This window comes from Toxotes jaculatrix, chromosome 2 (assembly GCF_017976425.1).
Source record: "Toxotes jaculatrix isolate fToxJac2 chromosome 2, fToxJac2.pri, whole genome shotgun sequence".
NCBI lineage: Eukaryota > Metazoa > Chordata > Actinopteri > Toxotidae > Toxotes > Toxotes jaculatrix.
This window is the reverse complement of record NC_054395.1, coordinates 29,855,413-29,880,526: the sequence shown is the minus strand read 5'-3', so window position 1 is coordinate 29,880,526 and position 25,114 is coordinate 29,855,413. Positions and strand designations below refer to the sequence as shown.

The window sequence follows — 25,114 nt, the reverse complement described above, 5'->3', positions numbered from 1 at the left end:
TCCACTCCCACACACACACACACACACACACACACACACACACACACGCACGCACCTGCACTCCCTCCACTCCCTCACACACACACACGCACACACACACGCACACACACACTGAAGGACAAACTGCTGAGCACTTTGATTGGAGGATGGAGGGATGAATGGACCAATGGAGGGTTCATGGTGAGATACCAGTGATACTGATCTAACACACCTGTACAGTCACCCACTGACCTGTGGATACAGTGATTGGTTTTAGTTTGTGAATAAAGTGTTGAATGAAAAAAGTTGATCTTTTTCTGCTCAGTGTGTTGAATTGATGCAAAGAGGACGATACGTGTTTGTCCAGCACGGTGGTCAACGTGTCTCTTAACGTGTCACTTGTGTTTTGTTGCTGGGGAGGAAAAATTCCCAATGAGTGAAAATGAGTCTTAAAAGTCTCCTGATGTCTTTACTGCAGGAACAGACCAGTGACCAAATCAACAACCATCAGGACTGTCTCCACCCACACACTGTGAAGCGGGGCACAGAGGGCGAGACGTGGCAGATACTCTGTGAGGTGAAAGGAACAGGTGGAGGCAGGTGTTCTTAAAACCACAGGAAATAAGTCGGACTGGAAATATAGGCCAAACGAGTGACGCAGAAGTTGATGCTCAAGTTTTTTTAATAGTATTTTTTGTTTACTACACTGAAGATTTGATTCAAAACAACTGACTACAGTAAAACACATCAGTATTCAGATCTGATACAGGTACAGGTTTGATGTCATGACTTGTGACTGTGAACATGAGTTTGACCATGAGAAGGCAGAAAAATTCATGGAGTAGTTTCCAACCAGCTTCCTGTTTCCACGTCCAGGAGACAGAGCAGCATGATGATTCATCTGGGGTCGTGTTTGAGTCCACCTGATGGATCTAAGACCAGTGTCCCTCTCTTTTAGCTCTGTTTTTGGTCTCCACCAACTCCTGATGGAAAGATGAGGCTCTTTAGCTGCTAAATGCTCCACTGTGTTCAGCAGCTGGTGTCTATGTCTGCGTCTGTCTGCTGGGTTTGCATGAGCTTCTTTTTATTTTGGCTGCCGATGGTTTTCAATAAGCAGCTGAGGGGACACAACTGCATGGAGCTACAGATTTGATCATTCTCAGCCTGTTCAGCACTGCAAAGTCATTCTAACACTGCACAGACTAAAATGCTAATATCACTTAATGCAGGTCTAAAGGTGCTGTAGGTAATTTAGTTTAAAACATTCAAAAATGAATCAAAATGATCAACAGAAAGAACAGTAATGATGTTTTTTCAAAGGTGTCTAAAGATTTATCCAAAGCTGTCCTGTGTTGCAGAGCGTGCGTGGCATGCTAACCAGCTGAGTCGCTGCAGTGTCCCGTCTGCCCTCAGTCCAACACGAGAGGATGAAGAAGCAAAACGAGACCTAACACTGGTGAAACACTTCCTGGTGAGTAAAGGAGTGAAGTCTGATGCAGAAATCATAATGTTTCTTTTAGATTTGAGCTGTTAATGCTAAACATGGCTGCAGTGATATCAAATACTGACATATAGAACCTTTAATATTGTACTCTGTGATATATATGAGCGTAGCCACTGTCAGTGACTTTGTTGACATGTCTGTCCTGATCTATCCTGCAGTCACACATCACTCACTGTCCCAGTCTAAAAACATGCACATTTTCACTAACAACCAAGAAAGTTTTCAAACTGAGGAATTAACAAAAGAAGGAATCAGTGGTGATAAACCAGTGCTGACAAAAATAAATACAGGAATATTTTCTCCTGAGACTGTTGCCGGGTATGTGCTGGTACGATCGGCTTCCAGAAAGCAGCCACAGCCTCACACGGACAAACACTGCTGCGCTTCTCTTCTGCCGCTGAAACCAGCTCTCGTACATGTTCTCGGCCCTAATCAGTTCGCTTAAATGCTGGAAAGTGGAGAAATATAGAAACATACTGACGTGGCTACGTACAGCAGATGCAGATTCGAGTGTCCCCCCCATGATCCAGGACTACACAGCAAAAACACATCAGACTAAAACTCACAGCAATCAATCATCAGATAAATCACACAGAAACACTCTGATGGAGTCTGAAGACGCAGGAGGCTTCATTCAGCGATCTGCAGAAAAACACAAGCAGCTTATTACTAAACTTCTACAACACACAGGAAGACAAAACATTTTCTGTAAGCTGCAAAATGAAAATGCTGAGTGAGCGACTCACCGCGGCGACCTTGCTGGTCTGCTCGCGGGTTCGAATCCGCAGCTTGTTGACAGTCGTCTCGGCGATGTCGGCTCTCTCTTCAGCGTCGTCCAGCTCGTGTTGGATTTTCCTGAAACGCACAGTGCTGCAGCTCACCTGCTCCTCCTGGTGGAAAAACAGAGGAACAGCAGCTGTGATTAACAGAAAATCAGCTCTGGCTTGTTTGTGACCTGTGTGATTCCACTTTTCAGTGCTCACAGCGTTCTCAGCTTGTCTCTTATAGCTCTTGACTTTGGTCTGAAGCTTTTCAATCAGCTCCTGCATCCTCAGCAGAGTCCTCCTGTCCTCCTCTGACTGCAGGAACACAAGGAAAACCAATCAGAAACGCAGAGAAGCAGCAGAACATCTGTGTGACGTGTACAGAAGCAGCAGCTGGATGACGAGAGGTGGTCACACCTGGTACGTCAGCTCTTTGACTCTCCTCTCGTAGCGGCGGACGCCTTTCTGATACTCCTCACTCTTCTTCTGCTCCACCATCAGCTCCGTCTGCAGCTCCCTGACCTGCACACACATCAGCCCACCTGGTTTACTGACCCCGCCTACACCTGCTGTTAGCATGTTAACTGTGTCTGGGTATCTTATCTGGATCAGGACAAACATATGCAAATACACAAGCAATCACATCAGCTGTGGTTTCTGTTTGTGTGCAAGTCAAACAAATGAGATAGAGTGTGTTATTTAGTGAACTTTAGAGGTGATGGTAGATTTGTTTTTATGCTAATCTGCTAAGCTAATAATGTCCCGACTCCAGCTTCGTTCTTAACAAACTTACTTAACTGTGACATTATTCCTTTAACCTTCCTGTTAAACCAAACCTGTGGTTTCTAAGGAAACGACATTAACATAATGAGAAACAGAAACAGTCAGTGTAGCAACAAAGCGTGAGCTGTGGTGAGATGCTGGAGTTTTCACTCACTCTCGTCTCCAGTTTGTGAAGCTGTTTCTTTCCTCCCTTCAGAGCCATCTGCTCCGTCTCATCCAGTTTGACCTGCAGCTCTGTTAAAAACACGGACATGAATCATCCGTCCACGGGAACAGCAGGTGTGATCGTCCTCACTGACCACCGTCGTGTTTCACAGTGGACGCATTAGCTGTGTTTGTACCTTTCACTGTAGACTCCATGTTCTTCTTCATTCTCTCCAACATGCTGCTGCTGTCCTGCTCCTTCTTCAGCTCCTCCGCCATCAGAGCCGCCTGGAGAAACATGTATATGCACACAGTTCAGTTCAGCTCTACAGCAGCATGACAGTGGATCAGTACAACTTAAAAACATCACAGCAGAAAGCAGAACAGATTAGAAGAGAAGGGAGGACCACAGAAATGGTTCAACGGCCATCAACAGTAACACAACAGCAGCTGGACACCAGGAAAACCACTCAGGGTTAGTTTTTGATCAGAGGTCAAAGATCAGGTTCGGGGCTCAGGACTGACGTCGGTGATGGCTTTCTTGGCTTTCTCCTCAGCACTGCGACTCTCCTGCATCGCCTCGTCCACCTCTCCTGTCAGCAGAGACAGATCGGCCTCGATCTTCCTCTTCTGGTTCACCAGACCTGTGTTCTACAAGACAGGAAGCGGCCAGGAAATCAGCCAACCGATCAGACAGGAAGTAAATCGGTCAATTTATCAACGATCAGTCAGATCAGACCACACCTATGGGATGAGGTAGAACAGGAGGTTGGCAGCATGAATGATGTGATGAATCATCAAGCGTCAGTGTGGACTTCCTGTTAAAGTGTGTGTGTGTGTGTGTGTGTGTGTGTGTGTGTGTTTGTGTGTGTGTGTGTGCGTGTGCGCGCACCTGTGTAGTGAGCAGGTTAACTCTCTCTGTAACCTCCACCAGCTCGTGTTCAGCCATCTTGCGGGTTCGGTCGGTCTGCTCCAGGATCCCGCGTAGCTCCTCCTCTTCAGCCGTCATCAGAGAACAGCGTCGCTCCAATAGGACGATCTGTTCTCTCAGCTGATTGGTCAACTGGACTTTATCTTCCAGCTCCACCTGCTGCTCTTTAACCTACAACACATCATATTATGAAATGTAGTATATGAAAAGCATTTATCTGGAATTTAAAAAATCTCCGTGCCCTGAAATATCTTCACCTCATTAATATCTTGGGTTAATCTGAGATTACCTGTGTCTGCAGGTGTCTGATGATCCTCTGGCTCTCGGCTGCCTGTCTGTTAGCGTGTCCCAGCTGAAGCTCCATCTCGTTCATGTCAGACTCCATCTTCTTCCTCAGACGAACGGCTTCACTGCGGCTACGAACCTCCGCCTCCAAACTGGCCTGCATGGTCTCCAGGGAGCGCTGGTGGCTCCGCCTGGTGAACAGCACTCAACATTATGCATGTTTGTTCACTGTTTTTCTGCACTGTGATGAATCTTTCTTTCACTGGTTGGTTAGTGTAATAATATTATACCAGCATCTGATCGGCTGGTACATCTGCTACATCTCACCCATGAAGTTTGCACCATATTAAGACACTGAGCCTGTTACTTAATGTGTTTGGTACCTGAGGTTGTCGATCTCTTCATCTTTCTCTGCGATCTTGCGGTCGATCTCCGTCCTTATCTGCTGCAGCTCCATCTGAAATCTCAGTGTCTTACTCTCCTCGTGCTCCAGAGAGCCCTGGTGTGTAGAGAGTTGGCAGGTACAGTGGTTTGTTAAATAGCCTGGCTGGCAGAGAGTTTACAGGTATCTGCAGCAGGTAGGTCAGTTACCTCTGCTTCCTCCAGAGCTGCTCTGATATCACTCTTCTCCACGTCGAGGATCTTCTTAATCCTCTCAAGTTCATGGATGGTCTTCCCTTCCTGACTGATGTGATCTGTCAGGTCAAGGATCTCCTCTGGAATCAATACATTTACTCAATCAGTTTAATCAATCACCAACATTTCTTAGTTATGCATGTAGCTACTACAGGTGATGAAAACACACGGTACCTTGCAGGTTCCTGTTTTCTCGTTTAACCGTCTCCAAATGGTCTAGAGCCTCTTCGTAGCAGTTCTTCAGTTTGAAGAGCTCAGTGCTCAGACTGCGAGACTCTTTCTGCGACGCCTCCAGCTCGTTCTGACTCTCCTCAAATCTCAACTTCCAGTCACTCAGCAACTGCAACGATGAAAAAGCAACACACGCTTGTTTCTGAGCTACTCTTCCTGGCACCTTCCACGTTTGTGGCGAGTATTGTAATTAATCTCCTACACTGTTTACGACTACGCTGAGGGGTAAGTGTTGTGCTGCTCACTGACCTTGTCAAAGTTGCGTTGCCTCTTGTCCAGAGCCAGAGCAGCAGCGTTGGAGCGCTCCAGTTCAACCGTCAGGTCTTCGATCTCTGTCTGCAGACGCAGTTTGGTTTTCTCCAGTGAGGAACATTTGGCCTGAGACGCCTCCACAGCTTCTTCAACAGTCTGCAGTTTGACAACTAACTTCTTCCTACGAACAACAGAACACAGCAAACAAAAGAAATGAACTAGAAGCACAAAAAGACGTTTCAGGTCACGGCTACTTTCCTGAAGTACGACCGATCCATAGCAGCTTACAGTTTTACATGGTGCAGATAAAAATGTACAGTTTGTTCTGAAAGGAAAGGCTGATTAAAATGAAGACGGTTTATCCTCTGTGGAGCAGGAATGCAGTCAGTACATTTCATCTTATCTGCCCAGTGCATGTTGATATTTCTTGTTTATAAGCAGTTTGGCCTGAAGACGTCAGTGTGTTATCTGTGCTCAGTCGTTGTGTTCTGTCGTGATAAGTTGATAAGTTGAACAGTGACAGAAACAGTCGCAGTATCATCTTACTTTGCATCTTCCAGCTCCTCGATTCTCAGCACGGCATCGGTCTCGTACTTGGCTCTCCACTGAGCCATCTGAGCGTTGGCTTTGGACAGCGCCCTCTGCAGTTCAGCCTTGGCCTCCTGCTCCTCCTCCAGCTGCTCTCTGAGCAGACTGCAGTCATGACGGGAAGCCTGCACCGCGTGAGCCAGCGCCACACGAGCCTGAAACACACCCACACACACACACACCCATTCACCTTTATCCACGTACTCGATGCTCACGTTCCATTTAGTTCACCTTCACAGTGACAGATCCGAGTTATAAGGGTTCAGTGTTACTTTGCTCTCCTCCTCCAGCTGCCTCTTCAGATCTTCAGAGTTCTGGCAAACACCCGCCTTAGAGCGCTGGAGCTGACCAATCATAGCGTCCCGCTCCTCCAGACGACGGCTGTACTCAGCTGTAAGAACAATGAAGAGAAGATGTCAGGGTAAGAGATGAGAGACTTCACCTCAGGTCTCAGCTCATGTCCAAAGTTCTCCACCTCCATCTGTGTGTGTGTGTGTGTTGTACCACTCTCAGTCAGTGCTCGTGCTTTCTGAGCAGAGGCTTCGCTCAGTTGTCTCTGCAGCTCTTCAGCTCTGCTCCGGCTCTCGTTCAGCTGGTCCTCGTAAACCCTGCACATCTTCTCCACAGCTCCCTACACACACACACACACACTAAATCATTACTTACATACCCTTTGTTTAAGTTTCTCTTCACTCATATACACAGTATGTATATAATCTGTATATAATGTGATCTGCATTATAAACTGCAGCTGTGGAGCATTAGCCAGGCAGGGAGGGTAAAAACGTGTGGTTTAAGGTGGAGTTTTCTTTCTCAGGTGGTGTAGTTTTCACCTTGGCCCTGGACAGCTGCTCCACGTTAGCAGCCAGGTCGTCGGCCTCCAGCCTGAACTCTGCCTTCTCCTTCTCCAGTTTCTGTTTGGCTCTCTGCAGAGCGTCGATCTGCTCGCTGAGTTCCGCGACCGTGTCCGAGTGCTTCTTCCTCAGAGTGGCCGCCGTCGCCTCGTGGTGAAGCCCCGCCTCCTCCAGCTCCCGCCGCATCTTCAGGAAATCTGCCTCTCGCTTCCTGTTTGACATGAAGTTATTTACAGCTTTTGTTTATCCAGTAGACATAAAACATGGATCAAATATATTATTTTTGAGAAGAATATTTATGTACAGCTTACGTGGCCTTAAGGTTTAATTTGTCACAGACAAGTTTAACATGAATGTTGACCTGTTGAGAGCGATCTGAGCAGCAGAGGCTCCTCCTGCCTCCTCCAGTTTCTCTCCCAGCTCCTCCAGCTCTCTGGCGATGTCGTTCCTCTGACGCTCAGCTTTGGATCGACACGCCCGCTCTGCCTCCAGCGCCTCCTCCAGCTCCTCGATTCGAGTCTGAGGAAAGATCACAACACACTCCTGTGGCAGCAGCAGTGACAGGTGAAGTTCAGGAGCTGAACGAGTCCTGCTCTGGATCTGCCTCACCAACCTGTAGCTCTTTGATCTTCTTCTGAAGCTGAGCGACCAAACTCTGCTCATCCTCCATCTTAGACTGAAGCTGACCCAACTCATAGTCTTTTCTTCAGGGACGTATGAAGAGAGGCAGAGAGGGAAAGAAGGAGATTGTCAAAACAGGGTGGGAAAGTGCAAGAGAGATGCTATTAATGCTAGTTTTTGTTATTATTCAGTGAGTACTTGTGATAAAGCACATCAGTCTTCAGTTGAACTGAGTTCTTTTGTCAGTGAGGCAGAAGTCTGACCTACTTTTTCAGTCTCTCCTCCAGCTCTTCCCTCTGGTTCTCCAGGTCCTTCACTGAATCCATGGACAGCTTCAGATCTCCCTCCAGCTTCCGTTTGGTTCGTTCCAGATCAATTCGCACCTTCTTCTCCTGCTCCAAGGAGCTTTCCACCTGCATGGGACAGAGGGGAGAAATCCTTCTGTGGTTTTGGTCCTTTAGCTGGTTCTTGGGGTCAACAAGAGGAGATTTTAGGGGGACATTCTGGAACAGTGCACTAGACATTGCTGTCCATCGCTCAGGACAGGTTGGTTTATCGTGTAATTTGTCTTCCAGCTGTAACTTAGTCTTATAAAACTGTATCCAGCAGTTATTAGTCTCCATGGGAAACACAGACAGTAGAACGTAACAGTAGAAAAACAGGCAGACATGACAGTAGACTGCAGTGTGATCAGATGAGCTCACACTGCTCCCGTCCATCACGTCCACAGGTCGTTTGGATTATTTGAATATTTCTATGATTTTTGTTGACGCAGCTCAACTTCACTGAAGTGAGATCTTTTCTTACATTGTCCACTTGCAGCTCAAGTCGAGCTTTTGCCTTGGACAGCATGTTGACTTTGTCCTCCTGAGCCTGAAGGTCGTTCAGAGCCTGCTGGTGAGCTTCCTGCAGAGCGGCTTTCTCTCTGGTCAGAGACGCTATGGATTCATCCAGAACGCACATCTCCTGGGACAGGTTCTTCACCTGTTTGGACAGAAAAAAATGATTTAAGCTAATCAGGTCCAGCCGTCATCAGACTGAGACTCCTCACCCTGACAGACCTTGTTCTCCACTCCGTGTCTCTCTTTCTCCACTTTAGCCAGGGTCATCTCCAGATCGTCCACGTCTCTCTTCAGTGACGTCACCTCGTCCTCCAGCTGTCGTTTCTTGGACGTCAGCGTGGCGCTCACCTCCTCCTCGTCCTCCAGACGCTCCTGCATCTCCTTCAGCTTTGACTCCAGAGAGATTTTGGACTGAATCAGCTGATTGCAGCGGTCCTCTGCATCTGTCAAGTTGTCCTGCTCCTGGATGGTTAGAATGGAAAAATATTTTACAGATATTAAAAGCTGTGTGAATGATTTTAACACCGGGTGGGACCAGAATGGCTTCTGAAATGTCTTGGTTCCTGAAAGCTTCAGTGTGACTTACAGCTTGAAGCTGCAGAGCCAGATCGTTTTTCTCCTGAACTAAAACCACCTGGTTCTCTTCTGCCTCCCGACGCTTCAACTCCGATCTGATGGAGAAAAACACAACAACAAACCAAAGTGACAGAAAACTCTGTGTGTAAATAAAATGGCTCATCAGCCACAGACAAGCCGGTGAACTGACCTGTCGAATGCCTCTTTTAGTTTGGCGAAATCTTCCTTCAGCGCAGCCAGTTCTTTCTCCACCTGGGCGCTCCTGAGCAGGGGGCGGAGCTTATAGAACAACATCATCCACGGCCAAGTTCTCACAGAGAAGAACGCTCTGAGGTTGAACTGGATCACCATCACAGCATCCCTGATGAGAAGAGTTAAAGACCACATCAGTGTTTTTACTTCATTTTCCTGAGGACATGTCTCTGATTTCTCCAGCAGCCGTTCAGACAAGTAGCCAACACAATTAAGTAGATAAATTGGATACAAAACTCTATTGGTGTTAGTTTTTTATACTATTCTCATTGTCTACGTCGTCATATTAACCTCTGCAGCATCATCTGTTGTCGCTGCATCCTCATCAACTTCCCTCTGCACATGGCCTGGACAGTGGTGAGGATCTGAGACAGACGGGTGTCCCTCATGTCCTCTAACTGACCCAACAGACCCGCTTTAAAAAACACCTGAGGAGGGGAGGTGGAGAAGGAGAAGAACAGATCATATTTATTCACCGTCTTTTCTTTGAGGGCAGAAGTAATTTGTCGTAACAGCAGAATTAACCGTAACCTTTGTGTGTCCAAACTTGTACTGGGTGTGGTCTATGTCCAGAGAGCCCAGCAGTTTCTCCACAGCCTTCCTGCTGTCCACGAATGAATCCTCCGGAATTGCACAAGGATTCAAGATGCGGTAACTAAGAGAACAGAAACAAGAACTTGTGGATTAATGAAGACCAGCAGGTTAGACCATCAGGAATGTGACTGCTGGAAAAACATGAGGATTTAAAGCCCAGATCGGATCAGTGCAACAACCTAAACATAAGATTGTGTTTCTGTGTGTGGTTCGGTTTAGAGCTCACCGCTGTTTGAACTCAGCGTACAGGATACGGTTTGGAAAGCCCTTCCTGCAAATCCTGATCCCCTCGAGGACTCCATTACACCTCAGCTGATGGAGGACCAGGAAGGGGTCCATCACACCTGGAAACCACACAGGGCACCTGAAACCTCTTCAACAACAACTTTAAGAAGATTTCTCACTGCTCACATAGATTCAGCCTGGGATGGCTGGTTTAAGGTTAGTTTGTTCTGTTTTGTTCTGTTGTTGGTGGTGGTGTGTGGTTACCTGGATTCTTGGTCTCATTGGGGATGATGCAGCGGACAAAGTGAGGCTGAGTGCTGCGGAGGTTCGCCATCAGCTTATTTAGATTCTCCTGTATTTAAACACACAATGACAAACAGTAGGAGGCCATCTATATGGTATGTCTTAGTATATGGTGAGTCTCAGCCAATCACAGTCTGTTTGATGTGGTAGTCCAACTCACCTTGTGTAACTGTGAAACTGTCTGGAAGGAGGCTGCTTTCCTCTTCCTATGTTTGGTTTCAGCCTTCAGATCACCGGCTGAAACAAGAGCACAAACAATAAATGTTTACCATAAAACACAGCGTCACCACACTCTCGCATCTCACGCGTCTCTTTGTCTCGTTACCCATCTCAGAGCTGATGTAGTTCTCAAACAGTCCAGCCATCAGTTTGTTGGATGACTTCTGGAACAGGACCACCACCGTCTCGTTCAGAGGGTCTCTGTTTTTATCCAGCCAGCCTGTGATGTTGTATGGTACCTGAAGTGAAATACGCTTTTTGAAATTTCTCGTTCTACAATGTAACATCAGCTTTGGATAAATGACAAATATCTTTCTATATTTATGCAGATGACACACAGGTTTGTATTATAACTGACTATTGCCTGATGACTTTTCGTTCAGTCAAAGATAAATCAGAAATAATTGTTTTTGTTGTCAAAGAAAAACAAATAAAAGTCATTGTACACTTTGAATCCCTAATTCTAGAACCACAAACCAAGCCAAGTCTTGGTGTACATGGTTGAAGGCTTGGAGCTAAATTTTACAAAACTAGCCTAAAAATAAAAAACTCTTGTTTCCTTGCTTTATCTTTATGCTTCTGTCTTAGTCAACTCCTGCAATGAAGTGTCCTTTTCCAGCTCTGCCTGTCTCCTTTGCACTTTTTTGGTGATGTTTTGTCGTGTGTAACGCAGTTTAATCCATCAGTTCTACAGATGCAGTGTAAATGCAAACAATAATGTCCAAAATGGAACTTTTAGTTCTGGGGCTTCTCTCTTTAGTGTCTGGATCTGGCACCAACTTGGCGGCTAATATCAGAAAGCTGAGACATGATAAGTTTCCTGTTCCAGTTCCATGTTGTGATATTTCTGTTACAGCCTCCAAAATCAGAAATTCCATGCTTCATTTAATTTGGCTGACAACTGTCACTGACTGTGTGATGGAAATTTGTCAGCTATGATGGATCAGGCGGCAAAAACAGTAATATTCACTAACTGCACTGATTCAGAGCCAGCAAACAGTTTATGTGTAACAATGTGAGCTGATACCCACCACTCCAGCATAGTGAACAACCTCAAAGTGTGTCTCATATTTGCGCTTCTTGTCTGGCCTTGGCCTCTGGAAATTGGGTGACTTTCCCAGATGGTTGTCATAGAGTTTGGTTTTAAAGCTGTGGTCCGTGGCCTTGGGGAACATACACTCCTCTTCCATGATGGACAGAATACCCATGGGCTACACACAGAATAATTGTGTCACAATTATTTTGTGGTATTTTTACATCAAATGTTTTTTTTTATTTATGAAAACAGTCAGATGGGTAATGCTAAATCACTCTGTCACCAGATGTTTGAATCATACCTTCTCTATGAGGTCTATGCAGGCTTGCAAGTCCAAACCGAAGTCTATGAATGTCCACTCTATCCCCTCCGTCTTGTATTCTTCCTGCTCCAGGATGAACATGTGGTGGTTGAAATACTGCTGCAGCTTCTCGTTGGTGAAGTTGATACACAGCTGCTCAAAGTTATTGAACTGCAGAAAGACAGGAGTGCATCATAGACACGGTCACAACCAAGATCAGACTGTTTCCAGTCTTCAAAAACTTCTACAAAACAGGGGCCAATGTGCAACATTTACTCTGACCATAAGAAATCTGTCTGATTTATATGTTGTGTCCTGGCAGATAACAAACAGGTCAGCCAAACCCACTATGTGTTCAGGATTTAAAAGATGCAGCAGTCACTGTGTCCAGTGCTTGATGGTCAATGAATAACTGATAATTGACATTTTCAGAACTTTCTGGACCTTGACTAGATGTCCCTGTCCCTCTCTCAGCTTTACCTCAAAGATCTCGAAGCCAGCAATGTCAAGGACTCCGATGAAGTACTGGCGAGGCAGAGCGGTGTATAACGATGAGTTGATGCGGCTCACCAGCCACTTAAACATACGGTCGTAGGTGGCTTTGGCCAGGGCTGCCACTGCATAGTTAACCTACACACATAAAGCGGCCAGTTAGGTTCACGGGCTGTTTTGTTTTGGGTGGTGTGACAGAATAAAAGGTTACCTGTTCCACAGTCTGTCCTTTCACAATGAATTCGTTTCCAACTTTGACCCTGGGATTCAGCAGGCCTTTCAGCAGGTCAGCAGAACTAATGCCCATCAGATAGGCTGCCTTATCCACACCTAAACACACGGAACACATACGCCACATGCATGTACACAATATAACACGCTGTGCCACATCATACCCAACATTTAACAGCTGTAATAGGTAATATACAAGTAGTTTGTGGTAGGAAACTACTTCTAAGGCACAGGAACTCTGTTTCATGATACTGAAAACATTGGCATGCTTCTCTTCAGTTTATATTTGATTGACAAAAAGGAATCATGTCATGGAGCAGTTTTCTTTTTATCTGTATATATCTGAGAGAACTGTTTCCTGACTTTCCACCCAGGTGTCGCTTATATAGCAGCGTGGTTGGAAAGCTCACGTCTGTCACTGAACATAAGAAATTCATGGCACTGATTGTGACTACCTTTAAGAAATTATACGGAATTACATTTATTTCAATAGAGTACTTGGTGTAGTTAAAAGTGCGTCTTACTCTCAGTGCCGTCGGCCTCGGCCTGCTCCTCTCTCTGTTTCTTCTTGAACTTCATGTTACCAAAGTGCATGATGGCACCAACAATCTTATAGCAGCCATACTTCTCCTCTGGAGTGAAGCCCAGCGTGTCCATGGCGTGCTACACCCACACAGACATCAGAGTTTACATGACGTCAAAGGAAAGTGCGTCTGTTTGGGAAGAGGATGAGTTTCTTACATCAGTGAGCTTCAGCTCCTCTCCGTCATCAATGCCTTGCACCTTGGTCACACCCTGAGAGCAGAAGTGGTAGTCGTAGGGGTTGGTGGTCACCAACAATATGTCTGCAACACAGGACAACCACAAAAATTACATAGTTAAATAATATTTCTTATTATCCTAGTTAACCTGATGAACCTAGATTTCTGCCTTTCACTGTGAAACATGGCTGCCCGGTTAGCTCAGTTGGTAGAGCACAAGACTCAATCGCTTGGAGTTGTGGGTTTGAACCCCACTCTGGATGGCACCACCTCCCATGGGCTCACCACCTGTGGGAGGTGCTGTAGGACTATGGTGCATTGTGGATTGGGTGGAAAAACAAGCTGAGGCTCATCACATACACAATATGACCTTAAGAAGTTTATTTAGCTAACATGACAGAAAATGGCTGCCTGTTTCCACATCCAGCAGAAACATAGCAACAGTGGCGTCTCCAATATTCATATTCATCCGTCCTCAGACAGAAAGAGACCACACGCCACGAGCCCACGCCCCGACGCCATGTTACGATTTACTGAAACAGCGCCACCTTCCGGTAGCGCTGCTCAGCATCAGTCAGTCCGCGTGGGCACGGCGCGTGCGCAGAGGAAGCAGGTGAGGTTGGTGCCGCCACCGCCGCCATGTCGGTGCCAAACGGAGAAGGAATCTACCCTGAGCCTGAAACCGGGAACGAACCGGGGTCTGCGGCGTCAGTTTACCGAGCAGCGCTGGCGGGAAAGATGCGGAGCTCTGTCAACAACAACAACTACACAAAACTACACACACGGCGCGGACACGAACCAGTTCACCTGCAGAGAAAGAGCTTCACCTGCAGTCCGCGTGAGTCAGACACTGTCCGCGCGTGTGTGTGTGTGAGAGAGAGAGAGAGAGTGTGTGTTTTACTTGTGGAGGTTGTGTTCTGTGTTCTTGTGTGTGTGCTGGACTCTGGTGTGTGTTCTGGACTCTGGTGTGTTCTGGACCCTGGTGTGTGTGCTGGACTCTGGTGTGTTCTGGACCCTGGTGTGTGTGCTGGACCCTGGTGTGTGTGCTGGACTCTGGTGTGTTCTGGACCCTGGTGTGTGTTCTGGACCCTGGTGTGTGTGCTGGACTCTGGTGTGTGTTCTGGACTCTGGTGTGTGTGCTGGACTCTGGTGTGTGTTCTGGACTCTGGTGTGTGTGCTGGACTCTGGTGTGTTCTGGACCCTGGTGTGTGTGCTGGACCCTGGTGTGTGTTCTGGACTCTGGTGTGTGTGCTGGACCCTGGTGTGTGTGCTGGACTCTGGTGTGTGTTCTGGACTCTGGTGTGTGTTCTGGACTCTGGTGTGTGTGTTCTGGACCCTGGTGTGTGTGCTGGACTCTGGTGTGTTCTGGACCCTGGTGTGTGTGCTGGACTCTGGTGTTGATGAGTCTGAGATGACTCTTGCTCTGTGACCTGGAGCGTTGACCTTCTGGAAGGATCCGTCAGAGGACGGGACTGAGACTGGGACCAGCTTTGAGTCCAGTCCAAACACACATGTACAGAGTCGTTTTCCTTCGGGCCTGAACCTGATCCTGTTCACGGGTTCAGGTTCAGTCGTTTTTAAACTGATGTGTAAATTGAAGCGAACATGTCGACTTTGTCTCGCCGCCATTTGTTTTGTGTCATGTGATGTGATGTTGTGTTGCTTATTGTGTGTCTGAGAAGCACAGTGGACAGAAGAAGCTGTTAGGATTTATTGTGGTTCATCGATGATGATTCAGTCAATCAATATCCACATGACGTGCACAGGTTACAGCGGTGGGCGGGGTTACCTTGTAGTTCTGGCTTTTGATTGGACAGGATCTGGTAGTAGATGTGGTAGCTTCTCTCTCCTGCCTGCTGGAACACAACTCTGGACTTTTCTAGGAGATCTGATAAAATACACACATAGAAACACACACACCTCTACAACTCCATCAACACAACACAGTTTTATTGTTTGTTTGTTTTTTTGTCTCTGGTTGTAAAGTACGAATGTTTGTGTCAGTGTAGCTTGAAATTTGCTGCTTTACCATAAAAAACACCTTCATTCTGTTCTAATGTTAAAAAAAACACAACTCACAGATGTCGATGTCGGCGGACGCCAGCTTCCCCGTCGGTCCAAAGTGAATTCTGATGAACTTTCCCTGAGACGCACAAACACAGACGCACACTCATTGTAACACAGCACCACACAGACTGAAAGAGCAGCTCGCAGTCTAATCAGCCCTCCTCTTCCTCATGTGTTTCCTGTGTGATGGAGGACGAACAGCTCAGGCCTCGCTCTGTGTCAACATTTACAGCTGTGACTGATGTGAGACTACAGCAGACTCAGGTGTCTGAGCCTCGTGAGTTTCAGGTGAACCTCTGAACCGTTTTTGCTGTTACTGATGAAAATGTATGTGAGGAGGATTTCAGGTTTCAGCCGTCCTAACGACTTTACTGAACTCACAAAGCGAGACGAGTTGTCGTTGCGGATGGTTTTGGCGTTGCCGAACGCCTCCATGGCTGGATTAGCCTCGATGATCTGGTCCTCTAAAGATCCCTGAATACGCACAGAGGGAGAAGGAGGTTATTGTGTGACACAGTCTTAAACACAATAACACAGCGACACCTGAGATGTCGAGAGGACTCACTCCTTTTTTCACATTTTCTCCCAGAGCAGCGATGATGGCGAAGTACTGGATCACCCTCTTGGTGTTGACTGTTTTCCCTGCGCCTGACTCTCCGCTGACAGGATGAAGGAGCAGACAGATGGAGTTACACTGAGGGAGTGTCAGAAAAGCTACGTACAGGATATGGAATACATACATGGCTAAGGAATATTTCTGGTCGTACTGTTGACGATGACGCTACATTTACTGCTGTGGCAGTAAAAGCAGAATGTTCAGCCTGTAATGTTAAAGCATCTGTGGCTCTGACTTACGTGATGAGCATTGACTGGTTCTCTCGATCTGTGGAGGAAAAGGAAGAGGAGCAGAAGAAGAACTGAGAAATGACTCATGGGATTTGGCTTCTTTCTCCCCTGAACTTCCCGGGTGAGTGCTTTTCATTTTAGCGACGTGAGGAGACTGAAGGTTGGCAGAGAGTTGATTGTTTAAAAGACGGACTAGTAAACTTGCTGTGCTGTTACCTATGATAAAAGTGCCTGTCAGTTACCTGTCAGCTAGTTGTTTCACAGTGTGCCAACAGGCTGGTAGCTGGAAGGCTGGTTGAGTTCAGGATGGATGGCTAATGTTAGAGGTCAGAGGTTAAAGGTGACTCACTCTGCAGCAGGTCAGTGTAGGCGTTGTCAGCGATGGCGTAGATGTGGGGTGGCGTGTCTCCACGACGCCTCCCTTTATAGGCCGTCACCACCTCAGCAGAGTAAACCGGCAGCCATTTGTACGGGTTGACTGTCACACAGAACAGACCGGAGTAGGTCTGCCACAAACACAGAGTCAGAAATGACAGGACAGACGAGGAGTTTGACAGGAACAGGCAGAAACAGCTTCTGTCCACATGTTGATCAGATGTTCAGAGTGTGTTAGAATAGATACTAACATAGATCATCCACATGCTGTATCTCCTCCTCAGGTTGAAAAGGACAGAGGCTTCGTTCAGATGAGTCAACATGGCCATGTCCTCTATCATGTCAAACTTAGGAGGGTTCATGGGCTGGAGGTCGTCTTCTTTTACAATGAGGAACTGAAACACACACATGCAGCACTGAGGATGAGCCTTAGCCAGGCACCGTGTGGAGTATAATCAAATGGTCACGCCAACATATTGATTATTAGCTTATAATTTATCAGAGTGGCTGTTCCCCGATAAACTGAAGCACGGAAACCATGAGATATTTTTAGAGACCTATACAAAGACTGTGACTCGTCAAAACTGCTTCAGTCATCCAGAAAACAAGTCTGCATGGCGAGCAGGTGGTCGCGAGTCGTTGAGTTTACTGCACCCGTGTCAAGTGTTCACACCTGAGTGAACACCTGCAGCTGACTGACTAACCAACCCACCCGCCCGTCCTTGGTTTCCACAGTGGTCTTGTCTCCGTTCAGTTCTCTGATCTCCACCTCGATATACGCTTCAACATCATCTGGGATCCAAACACGCTTTGTGCCTGGAATAAAGAGTCACAACCATCTTTATTTAATAGATTTGTACACACACGTAAATACAGATGTAAACACGGTGGAGTAGGAGCACACAGTTCTAATGTCACACTAACGTTATCGCAGTATTATGTGTGTACATACCATCGAACGCCTGGGCCTTTGCAGCCAGCTGCTCCAGGTTGGTGAGACGAAGGTAATGACCAGCTTCTCCAAACTCCCTCATGTCCAGGAACCGAGACATCTGAACACAGGAACACACGGAGACTTGTTCTTTAAATTTGGGCTCTGTTGCATTTGATTTCCTTCAGTTCTGTGTCCTTTTGTCAAAGAGGAGCTCTTCCTCTGCCCCTTCCTCAGAACTGACCAAGTTATTTTGAATCATTGCCATTAGTCTTGAGGGGCCTTGAAATCCAGGCAGGAAGAACAGGAACGAGCTGTGAGATTCCACATTTGAAGAGCAAAGCTGAAGTTTGATTTCAAAGAACATTGAACTGCTTTGAGGAGCAAACTTTAACCACATCAAAGAGCAGCGCTGAAGGAAAAGTCTCAGTATTTTGATTGATTGGTCGCAATACTGTCAGTAAAAAAAAAATATGCGATGCGCTTATAAGGATTAAATAATAAACAGAATTTATTTAACGCATTGTGTGGGTGAATTTTCAGTTTTACTTCAGTAGTATAATATGTTTTACTTTTGGAGACGTTTGATAAAGTTTATGAACGTTACGTCATTACGTCACAGCGCGGAGAAGAGAGAGAGAGAGAGAGAGAGAGAAAGATGGATAGTCGCACAAGTGACATTCAGTTTGTGAACGGTGAAGGCACAGGCCACAGTTTGCTGACGCCGTTTTTAATTCAGGGTTTCCACGAGAAAAACTTGGTTTTCAATTTACCGGACAAATGTTTTTATTAAATGTTTGTATAATCTGTATTTATTGAGCTTAAAATGATAAACGATATGCAGGATGTATGAGAATGATATCAAAGCATGTCAGTTTAGAATCTTTATATTGAAAAGTATAGCCAACCCTCAGTTGACTCCCATGCGTAACTTCTAAAATAAATATTATTATTATTATTATATAATATAAAGAACGTTTAGATTAAACAATTTTCAACACACGTGGACTGGCTCATACCATTTTAATAACGCGGCGTGCTGCCAACTGGAAATTAAAAAAAGTCTGTTCGCTGTGTGTGTTTTCAAATAGCCTGTATGTTTTGACCGGCGGAGTTAACACCAGCAGATTTTAACGGAAACCCAGGTCACGGTAATACTGTGTACCAGGGGTAAAATGTGGATACCGCCCAACTCTAGTCTGCACATGGGATTTGTTCACAAAATATAGAATATCACCAGATTTATTATAGAAGCATATTTTCCCGGCATCACACTGTCCAACAATCATTCATCTCCTTTACTGCACAGCCAGTCTTTATTATTTATAGCTGTGTTAGTAACTCCCAAAGACAGCCCCGGACTAAACTATGATGTCAGGGTTTCAGACAGAGCTCACAGCTGCCGCATCAGCTCAACAGGATCCATTTGCCTCTCCCACTATTGTTTTCCCGGTAATTATAAACGGCCTTTTAATCATCAGTATAAAAAAAATCCACAGCAGTGAAAGAATCAGATGCCACACAGCACAACAATCAAAACTACATGAGTGTTCAGCTGACACATCCCCTCAGAGAGCTGGGATGTTACGGTCAGGTTAACCCGAGCCTGGGTCCATCCATCCATCCACCTCCTACCCTCCATCCATTATGGATGCCATGTGACCACCAAGTTCCCATCAAGTACAGTAGCACAAGAACAGGTATTAATGCATTTGTAACAAATTTGCATTTAACCATAAAACCAGATCAAATGCACTGAATCTGGGCCTCCTGGGACCTCCTGGGGCCACCTGGGACCTCCTGGGACCTCCTGGGACCTCCTGGGGCCACCTGGGACCTCCTGGGACCTCCTGGGACCTCCTGGGGCCACCTGGGGCCACCTGGGACCTCCTGGGACCTCCTGGGGCCACCTGGGTCTTGGGCCTCGGTGAAGTTAGAGGCTGAGATTGTAAAACCTTATTGGTGGAGTTTTCTCCAAAGGCCTCTCAGACTCACTGATACTGTCTCTGTAGAGGTATTTGAGTTTGAAGCTTACAGCTGAAACATAGACACGATTCACAGAAAAGAATCAGGGTCAGGGTCGTGTACTCACTCTGTCGAGTTGGTCTGGTCTGGTCCGGTCTGGTCTGGTCTGGTCCGGTCCGGTCCCGTCTGGTCTGGTCTGGTCTGGTCCCGTCTGGTCTGGTCCGGTCTGGTCTTGGTGGATTTGGTTTCTCTGTTGCAGCGTGATGTGTGAGGGCGTGCAGAACAACAGAATGAGTGAGTGAGCAGAGCATCACCTCACTTTATAACCTTTCTGTGAAGGTCACCGCATCACGTGACCTCCTCCGCTGCAGCTGATTGGTGGGACTGGTCTTGTTGAACGGTCATAAAAGGCCTGCTGTGGTCAGGATGGAATACCAAAACGAAGCAGAGAGGCGCAGCTAAAGCCCACATCTGCTCCTCCTCATCCCTCCTTCCCTCCTCTCACCTACTGTATCTGTGGGCTATCTTTGGAAACTGTTTGACTGTGTCTCTCCAGTTTGTCTCTGTGTTTCTGTCCACCTGTCTCTGTTCCTCCCTCCCTCTTCTGTGATGGACTGTTGCCTCACCGGTCCGTGACCATTCCATCACTGGCTTTTTCAAGTGGAAATAAAAACCTGCACAGAGGTTTTAAATATCCATTTTATGACTGTGTGCATGATATGATGATAATTCACAGCAGTGACAGTGACTGACAGGTCCCAGGTCAGAGGTCAGCACCTTCACCTTGATCCTCGTTATAAGACACAGACATTAAAGCCCCCTGTGTTAAAGTGCAGAGGTCGTTACCACACAAATTATATGAAAAGTGTTTCAGGTCCCAGAATCAGGACTGAGCTGCTAATTAAACTCCAAACCTCTGATACAGGATCATCCAGGACCAGGTCTCACACGGTGGAGGATCCAGTCCTGAACAGGGCTGTTTGTAGGCAGCTGATGATGTGCAGACTCCTGACCCTGGAAGCAACGCTTGTAAGTGTTGTATTGATTAGCATCATGCTAATGTTAGTGATTAATGTTGATGTTAACAACAGTAGTAAAGTTGGACACAGTATGAAACTAAGACTCAGGTTGTGATAAAGCAGAACATACAGGCTCCATCTTAAGCTCCCATCATCCTTTTCCCTCCCTCCCTCTGTCTATCTGTAATCCCCCATCAGTGAGTGACAGTTATGAATGAGGCAATGGGACAAAGCCTGTTTCATTCACTGACAGTCTGACTGACACAGACACACACACACAGACAGACACACACAGACACACACACACACTGTGTATTGTGATATTTCTTTTCTCTGTGTGCCGTTAAAGTGAAACGACCTGCTCAGGGATTAAATAAGAGTCTTTCAGCGTCATGATGATTCTATTTTTACTCTTTAAAAAGTTTTCTCTTCTCCTGAGTTACACACAGGCTGAACAACTGGTCCTGTGCTGTCTCTTCCTCTGACCTGCAACTCACAACACAGCTCACATCCATTCTCTGATTGGTTCTCTGATCGGTTCTCTGAGCGGTTCTCTGAGCGGTTCTCTGAGCGGTTCTCTGACCGGTTCTCTGACCGGTTCTCTGAGCGGTTCTCTGATTGGTTCTCTGGTCGGTTCTCTGAGCGGTTCTCTGATTGGTTCTCTGGTCGGTTCTCTGAGCGGTTCTCTGATCAGTTCTCTGACCGGTTCTCTGAGCGGTTCTCTGATTGGTTCTCTGGTCGGTTCTCTGAGCGGTTCTCTGATCATTGCTGCTTCAGGCTGAGTGAGAACACTTTTGGGTTTTTTTCCGAGCGTGTTGTTCCAGTGTGTAGTTTTGCTGCATGTTAAATCCTTGTATCCAAACACAGCTGTGAGACTTATGAAGACTCAGAAAGGGCTCATGTTACTGCAGAACGTCCCTGCTGTGGCTGCAAATCATGGATCAGCTTTAAGACACTTGTAATAACTTGCATGTCCTTAAAATGTCTCCTCTTTATGTTGGTGAGTTATTATCCCAGTGTAGGTCACACAGGACCTTTGGCTGTCCAGCTGAAGCCTGCAGGCTTCGAAATACTGGAACAGAAGCTCAGATAGAGATTTCTGTTTCCCAGAGGATGAATCAGGGTGGTGGTGCTCTGGAATATTTGGGGGTGAAATAAATACTTCAGCCTCAGGGGGGCGCTAGTTGGACTTTAGACTACACTGTTACTCCTGTTTTATATAAAAAGCGAAGCTAAGTTAAATGCCACTGTCAGTAAGTTAAACACAGTACTGGTCTGACTTCCTGTCATCTGACCCACATCTGAACAGTTAAATAATGCAGCATGGTGACGTCTCACACAGTATTCAATTTGTTATCACACCGAAATGTGACAGAAATATTTAGTTCAGTTTCAGACTGAAATTTAACTGAGGAAAACTAAAATCTTGTTTTTTTAAATGGAGTTTTGTTGACTAAAAAACTAACAGGAATCAAATGTGAGTAAAACAAGTACAGTTCTGTCCTGAATTAAAACTGATCCCAGTTGGCCTGGTATCAGCACGGAGGGACGTTTTCACCTTGTTAAGCAAATAAGATTTTATATCTAATTTTCTTTAATTGTTGGATTTATTGTTTTTTATTTATTGCTTTACAATATAAGCATGAGTTTGCAGGATAACGTAGCAGTGAGAACCTTTATTTCCAACATGGCTCCCAGCTTTCTTCCCTCCTCCTGTCGTCTTTCTTCTCCCTCTTTGTGTTGCTGTTGCGGTGGCTGAGCCTTTGTGACCCTTTGTGTTTAGAGGTGTTTTATATATAAAGGTTTACTCACAGACTTACTGCTGATGCCCCTGCACATTTCTCTGTAAGCCGTCCATCCATCTATCCATTCATCCATCCATCCATCCTCCCATCCCTAGCAGCTGTCTCCCTCCCCTCCGTCCCTTCATCTCTCCATACATCAGCTGTCTCATGCTAAATGAATGGAGGATGGACTGTCCTCTTCTCTTTGACATTCTCTGTCTGTACTGCTCTCTCTCTCTGTCTTCAGTTTCCTTTCTTTCGTCTCTTTACCGTCCCTCTCTCTGTCCAAACATCCCTCCCTCTCTCCAGTTGATTCTCTCTAATCCAGGGTAACTTTGTGTGAAGCCTAAATACTGACTCACACACCCTTAATAATACCCAGCAGACCTGCAGTTCACACATAAACACACTCACTGCACACACACACACCTGCAGTGAGTCCTCAGTTCAGTTTGTGCTGCTGTTGAACTGTACAGAAACAGAAACTCTACAGATTCTAACCTTCATGAAGGGAGGATCCACTGCAGGACTGTTGTGTTATACTGCATTATTTACTTTTTCACAGTCTCTCGACCAAACAGTGAAGCGAACTCTGTGTTCCTGTCTAAAGAACCTTTATGGCCTAAAGCAACACGCCCACCGCTGCAGTGCAGCTCTCAGACTGAACATCCAGCAGCTGAGGCTGCACTACGTCCATTTTCATAATGCATAATAATAAATGCAATTCACACACACACATTCACACACACCAGTGGTGCAGAGTGTTAATACCAGTATAATATGGTATAATCCCTCTACATATGAACTGGACCACACGGTCACACACCTGTCGTACCAACCAACGTGTGTGTGTGAGTGTGTGTGTGTGTTACCTTTTAATTAGAAGGGGGTTTAAAATATCCTATTCCTCTGTGTGTGTGTGTGTGTGTGTGTGTGTGTGTTTGTAACATTAGAGTCATTCTGAGTGACAGCAGGGGGATTGAGGGGACTAGCTCAGGATTCCTGTGGTGTCTCTCTGTTGTTCAACTAAAATAAGTTTATAGCATTGCTCGTTGTACCGGAGTACGCTGGGCAGTGTGTGTGTGTGTGTGTTTTTCTTTGTGTGTGTTTGTGTGTGTTCGTGCCTGTTATCCTGTCGGATTCACCAATATTCATATAGAATGAATGGGAGGTGGCCACAGTTACTGCTGGTTGTTTGTAGAGCTGCAGTTGTTAGTGGATTAATCAATCAGTCAAACAGTAAAACATTAATTTGGGAATTATTTTGATCACTGATTAATCATTTTTGTCAGTTTTTTGTCAAACTGAAGTTTGTATCATCGTAAACTGAATTTCTTTGGGTTTTTGACTCTTGGTTGGACAAAACGACGTTTGACGATGTCACCTCAGTGGGTCAGTCTGAACAGAAGCACCTTTGTGTTTGTGATTCACTGAGCAGCTGCTGCAGCCTGTGACAGCGAACAGCTGGAGAGTATTGATCCAATCAGAAGATAAGATCAGCCAGACCATAAAAAGACATGAGAAATGACCTTGACTAGTAAAATGGGGGTATGTGGGTCACACATACACATTCACACACATAGGGGACTTGGTGACTGGGTTGGTCAGGCAGTAACTAGGGGCTGCATTCCACTGAGGCTCCACAGCAAAGCTCCAAAATCCTACTGGAAGCTCTGCACACACACACACACACACACACACACACTAAAGTACATGTAGCCTATAGGCACCGCAGACTGTGAGATCACCTGTTCTTATGGAAACAAGGTAGGGAACAAAGAATCTTATTCATAGGTCAGACATGCGTACGTATATATACATAACATTAGAACATGCACACACTGGCAGACAGCAGGATGAGCTGAGAACAATAAACTCTATTTATAGACCATCATGCACTCAGACACACAAGTACAGAAACACAATCTGTGTGAGTCTGTGTGACATTAAAAAAAACTATTTAACTTTAGTTTCCATGATGTTTTGCAGCGTTAAATCTGAAAATATGTAGGGTGAAACAGACTGGTCTATATTTTGATGTAAAAAGATGAAAGATGCAGGACGTCCCAACAGAGACACACTGTACACTGTCCTACTATACCATGATGTTATGGAGGCTTTATGTTTACGGGTTGTCCGTCTGTCTATCCGTCCCATTCTCATGAACGTGTTATCTCAGGAACACCTCGAGTTTGGCCCAAATGTTAACTTGGACTCTAGGATGAACTGATTAGATTTTGGATTACAGGTCAAAGGTCAGAGTCACTGTGACCTCAGTCTCGTGACTATGGTGATCATGTAGATCTTCTGAGCTGCCAATGTTCGGATAGGTTTTTGTGACAGTATGGCTTGTTGTAGTGTAGACTGTACTAACCGACTGTCGAAGGAGTCTGTGTTGCCGTTTTTTCTGTAAGGAAGTTTCTTACGGAACACACCGCAACAGCGTTCCTAACATTAGCTGCTCCGGTCCTCTATCTGTATCAGCAGCGACCAGAAACAACACAGACTCCTTCGACGGTCGGTTAGTACAGTCTACACTACAACAAGCCATACTGTCACAAAAACCTATCCGAACATTGGCAAACAAACACGGACACTGCAGCCCCTGTCAACCGCTGGAGGTAGCCGGAGGCCTCTGGATGTAGCCGCCTCGCCCAGCCGATGCTTTAGCAAAGAGCTAACTGCCTGTGCCTGTCTATGGAGCTGTCACTCAACGTAACTAC

At 46.0% G+C, this 25,114-nt stretch overlaps 1 protein-coding gene across 1 annotated transcript; it reads right to left on the bottom strand.

Moving 5' to 3' along the window:
- Window positions 1–757: 757 nt before the first annotated feature.
- LOC121189167 (myosin-7B-like) lies at window positions 758–17,744 on the bottom strand. Its single transcript, XM_041049046.1, has 45 exons — window positions 17,645–17,744; window positions 17,405–17,508; window positions 16,944–17,087; window positions 16,667–16,823; window positions 16,327–16,354; window positions 16,037–16,130; window positions 15,853–15,945; window positions 15,484–15,547; window positions 15,194–15,292; window positions 13,385–13,488; window positions 13,168–13,306; window positions 12,624–12,742; window positions 12,401–12,550; window positions 11,921–12,091; window positions 11,615–11,794; window positions 10,690–10,822; window positions 10,525–10,601; window positions 10,326–10,413; window positions 10,063–10,180; window positions 9,774–9,897; window positions 9,534–9,670; window positions 9,181–9,351; window positions 9,001–9,085; window positions 8,634–8,876; window positions 8,380–8,556; window positions 7,840–7,985; window positions 7,565–7,655; window positions 7,313–7,470; window positions 6,931–7,162; window positions 6,602–6,728; window positions 6,370–6,488; window positions 6,056–6,252; window positions 5,507–5,690; window positions 5,201–5,366; window positions 4,982–5,106; window positions 4,774–4,889; window positions 4,395–4,581; window positions 4,067–4,276; window positions 3,700–3,825; window positions 3,372–3,462; window positions 3,185–3,264; window positions 2,665–2,769; window positions 2,467–2,562; window positions 2,230–2,373; window positions 758–2,125 (listed from the first exon to the last, which is right to left on the bottom strand). The coding sequence occupies exons 1-45, from the start codon at window positions 17,742–17,744 to the stop codon at window positions 2,114–2,116; spliced, it is 5,811 nt and encodes a 1,936-aa protein (XP_040904980.1). The 3' UTR covers window positions 758–2,113.
- Window positions 17,745–25,114: the final 7,370 nt, after the last annotated feature.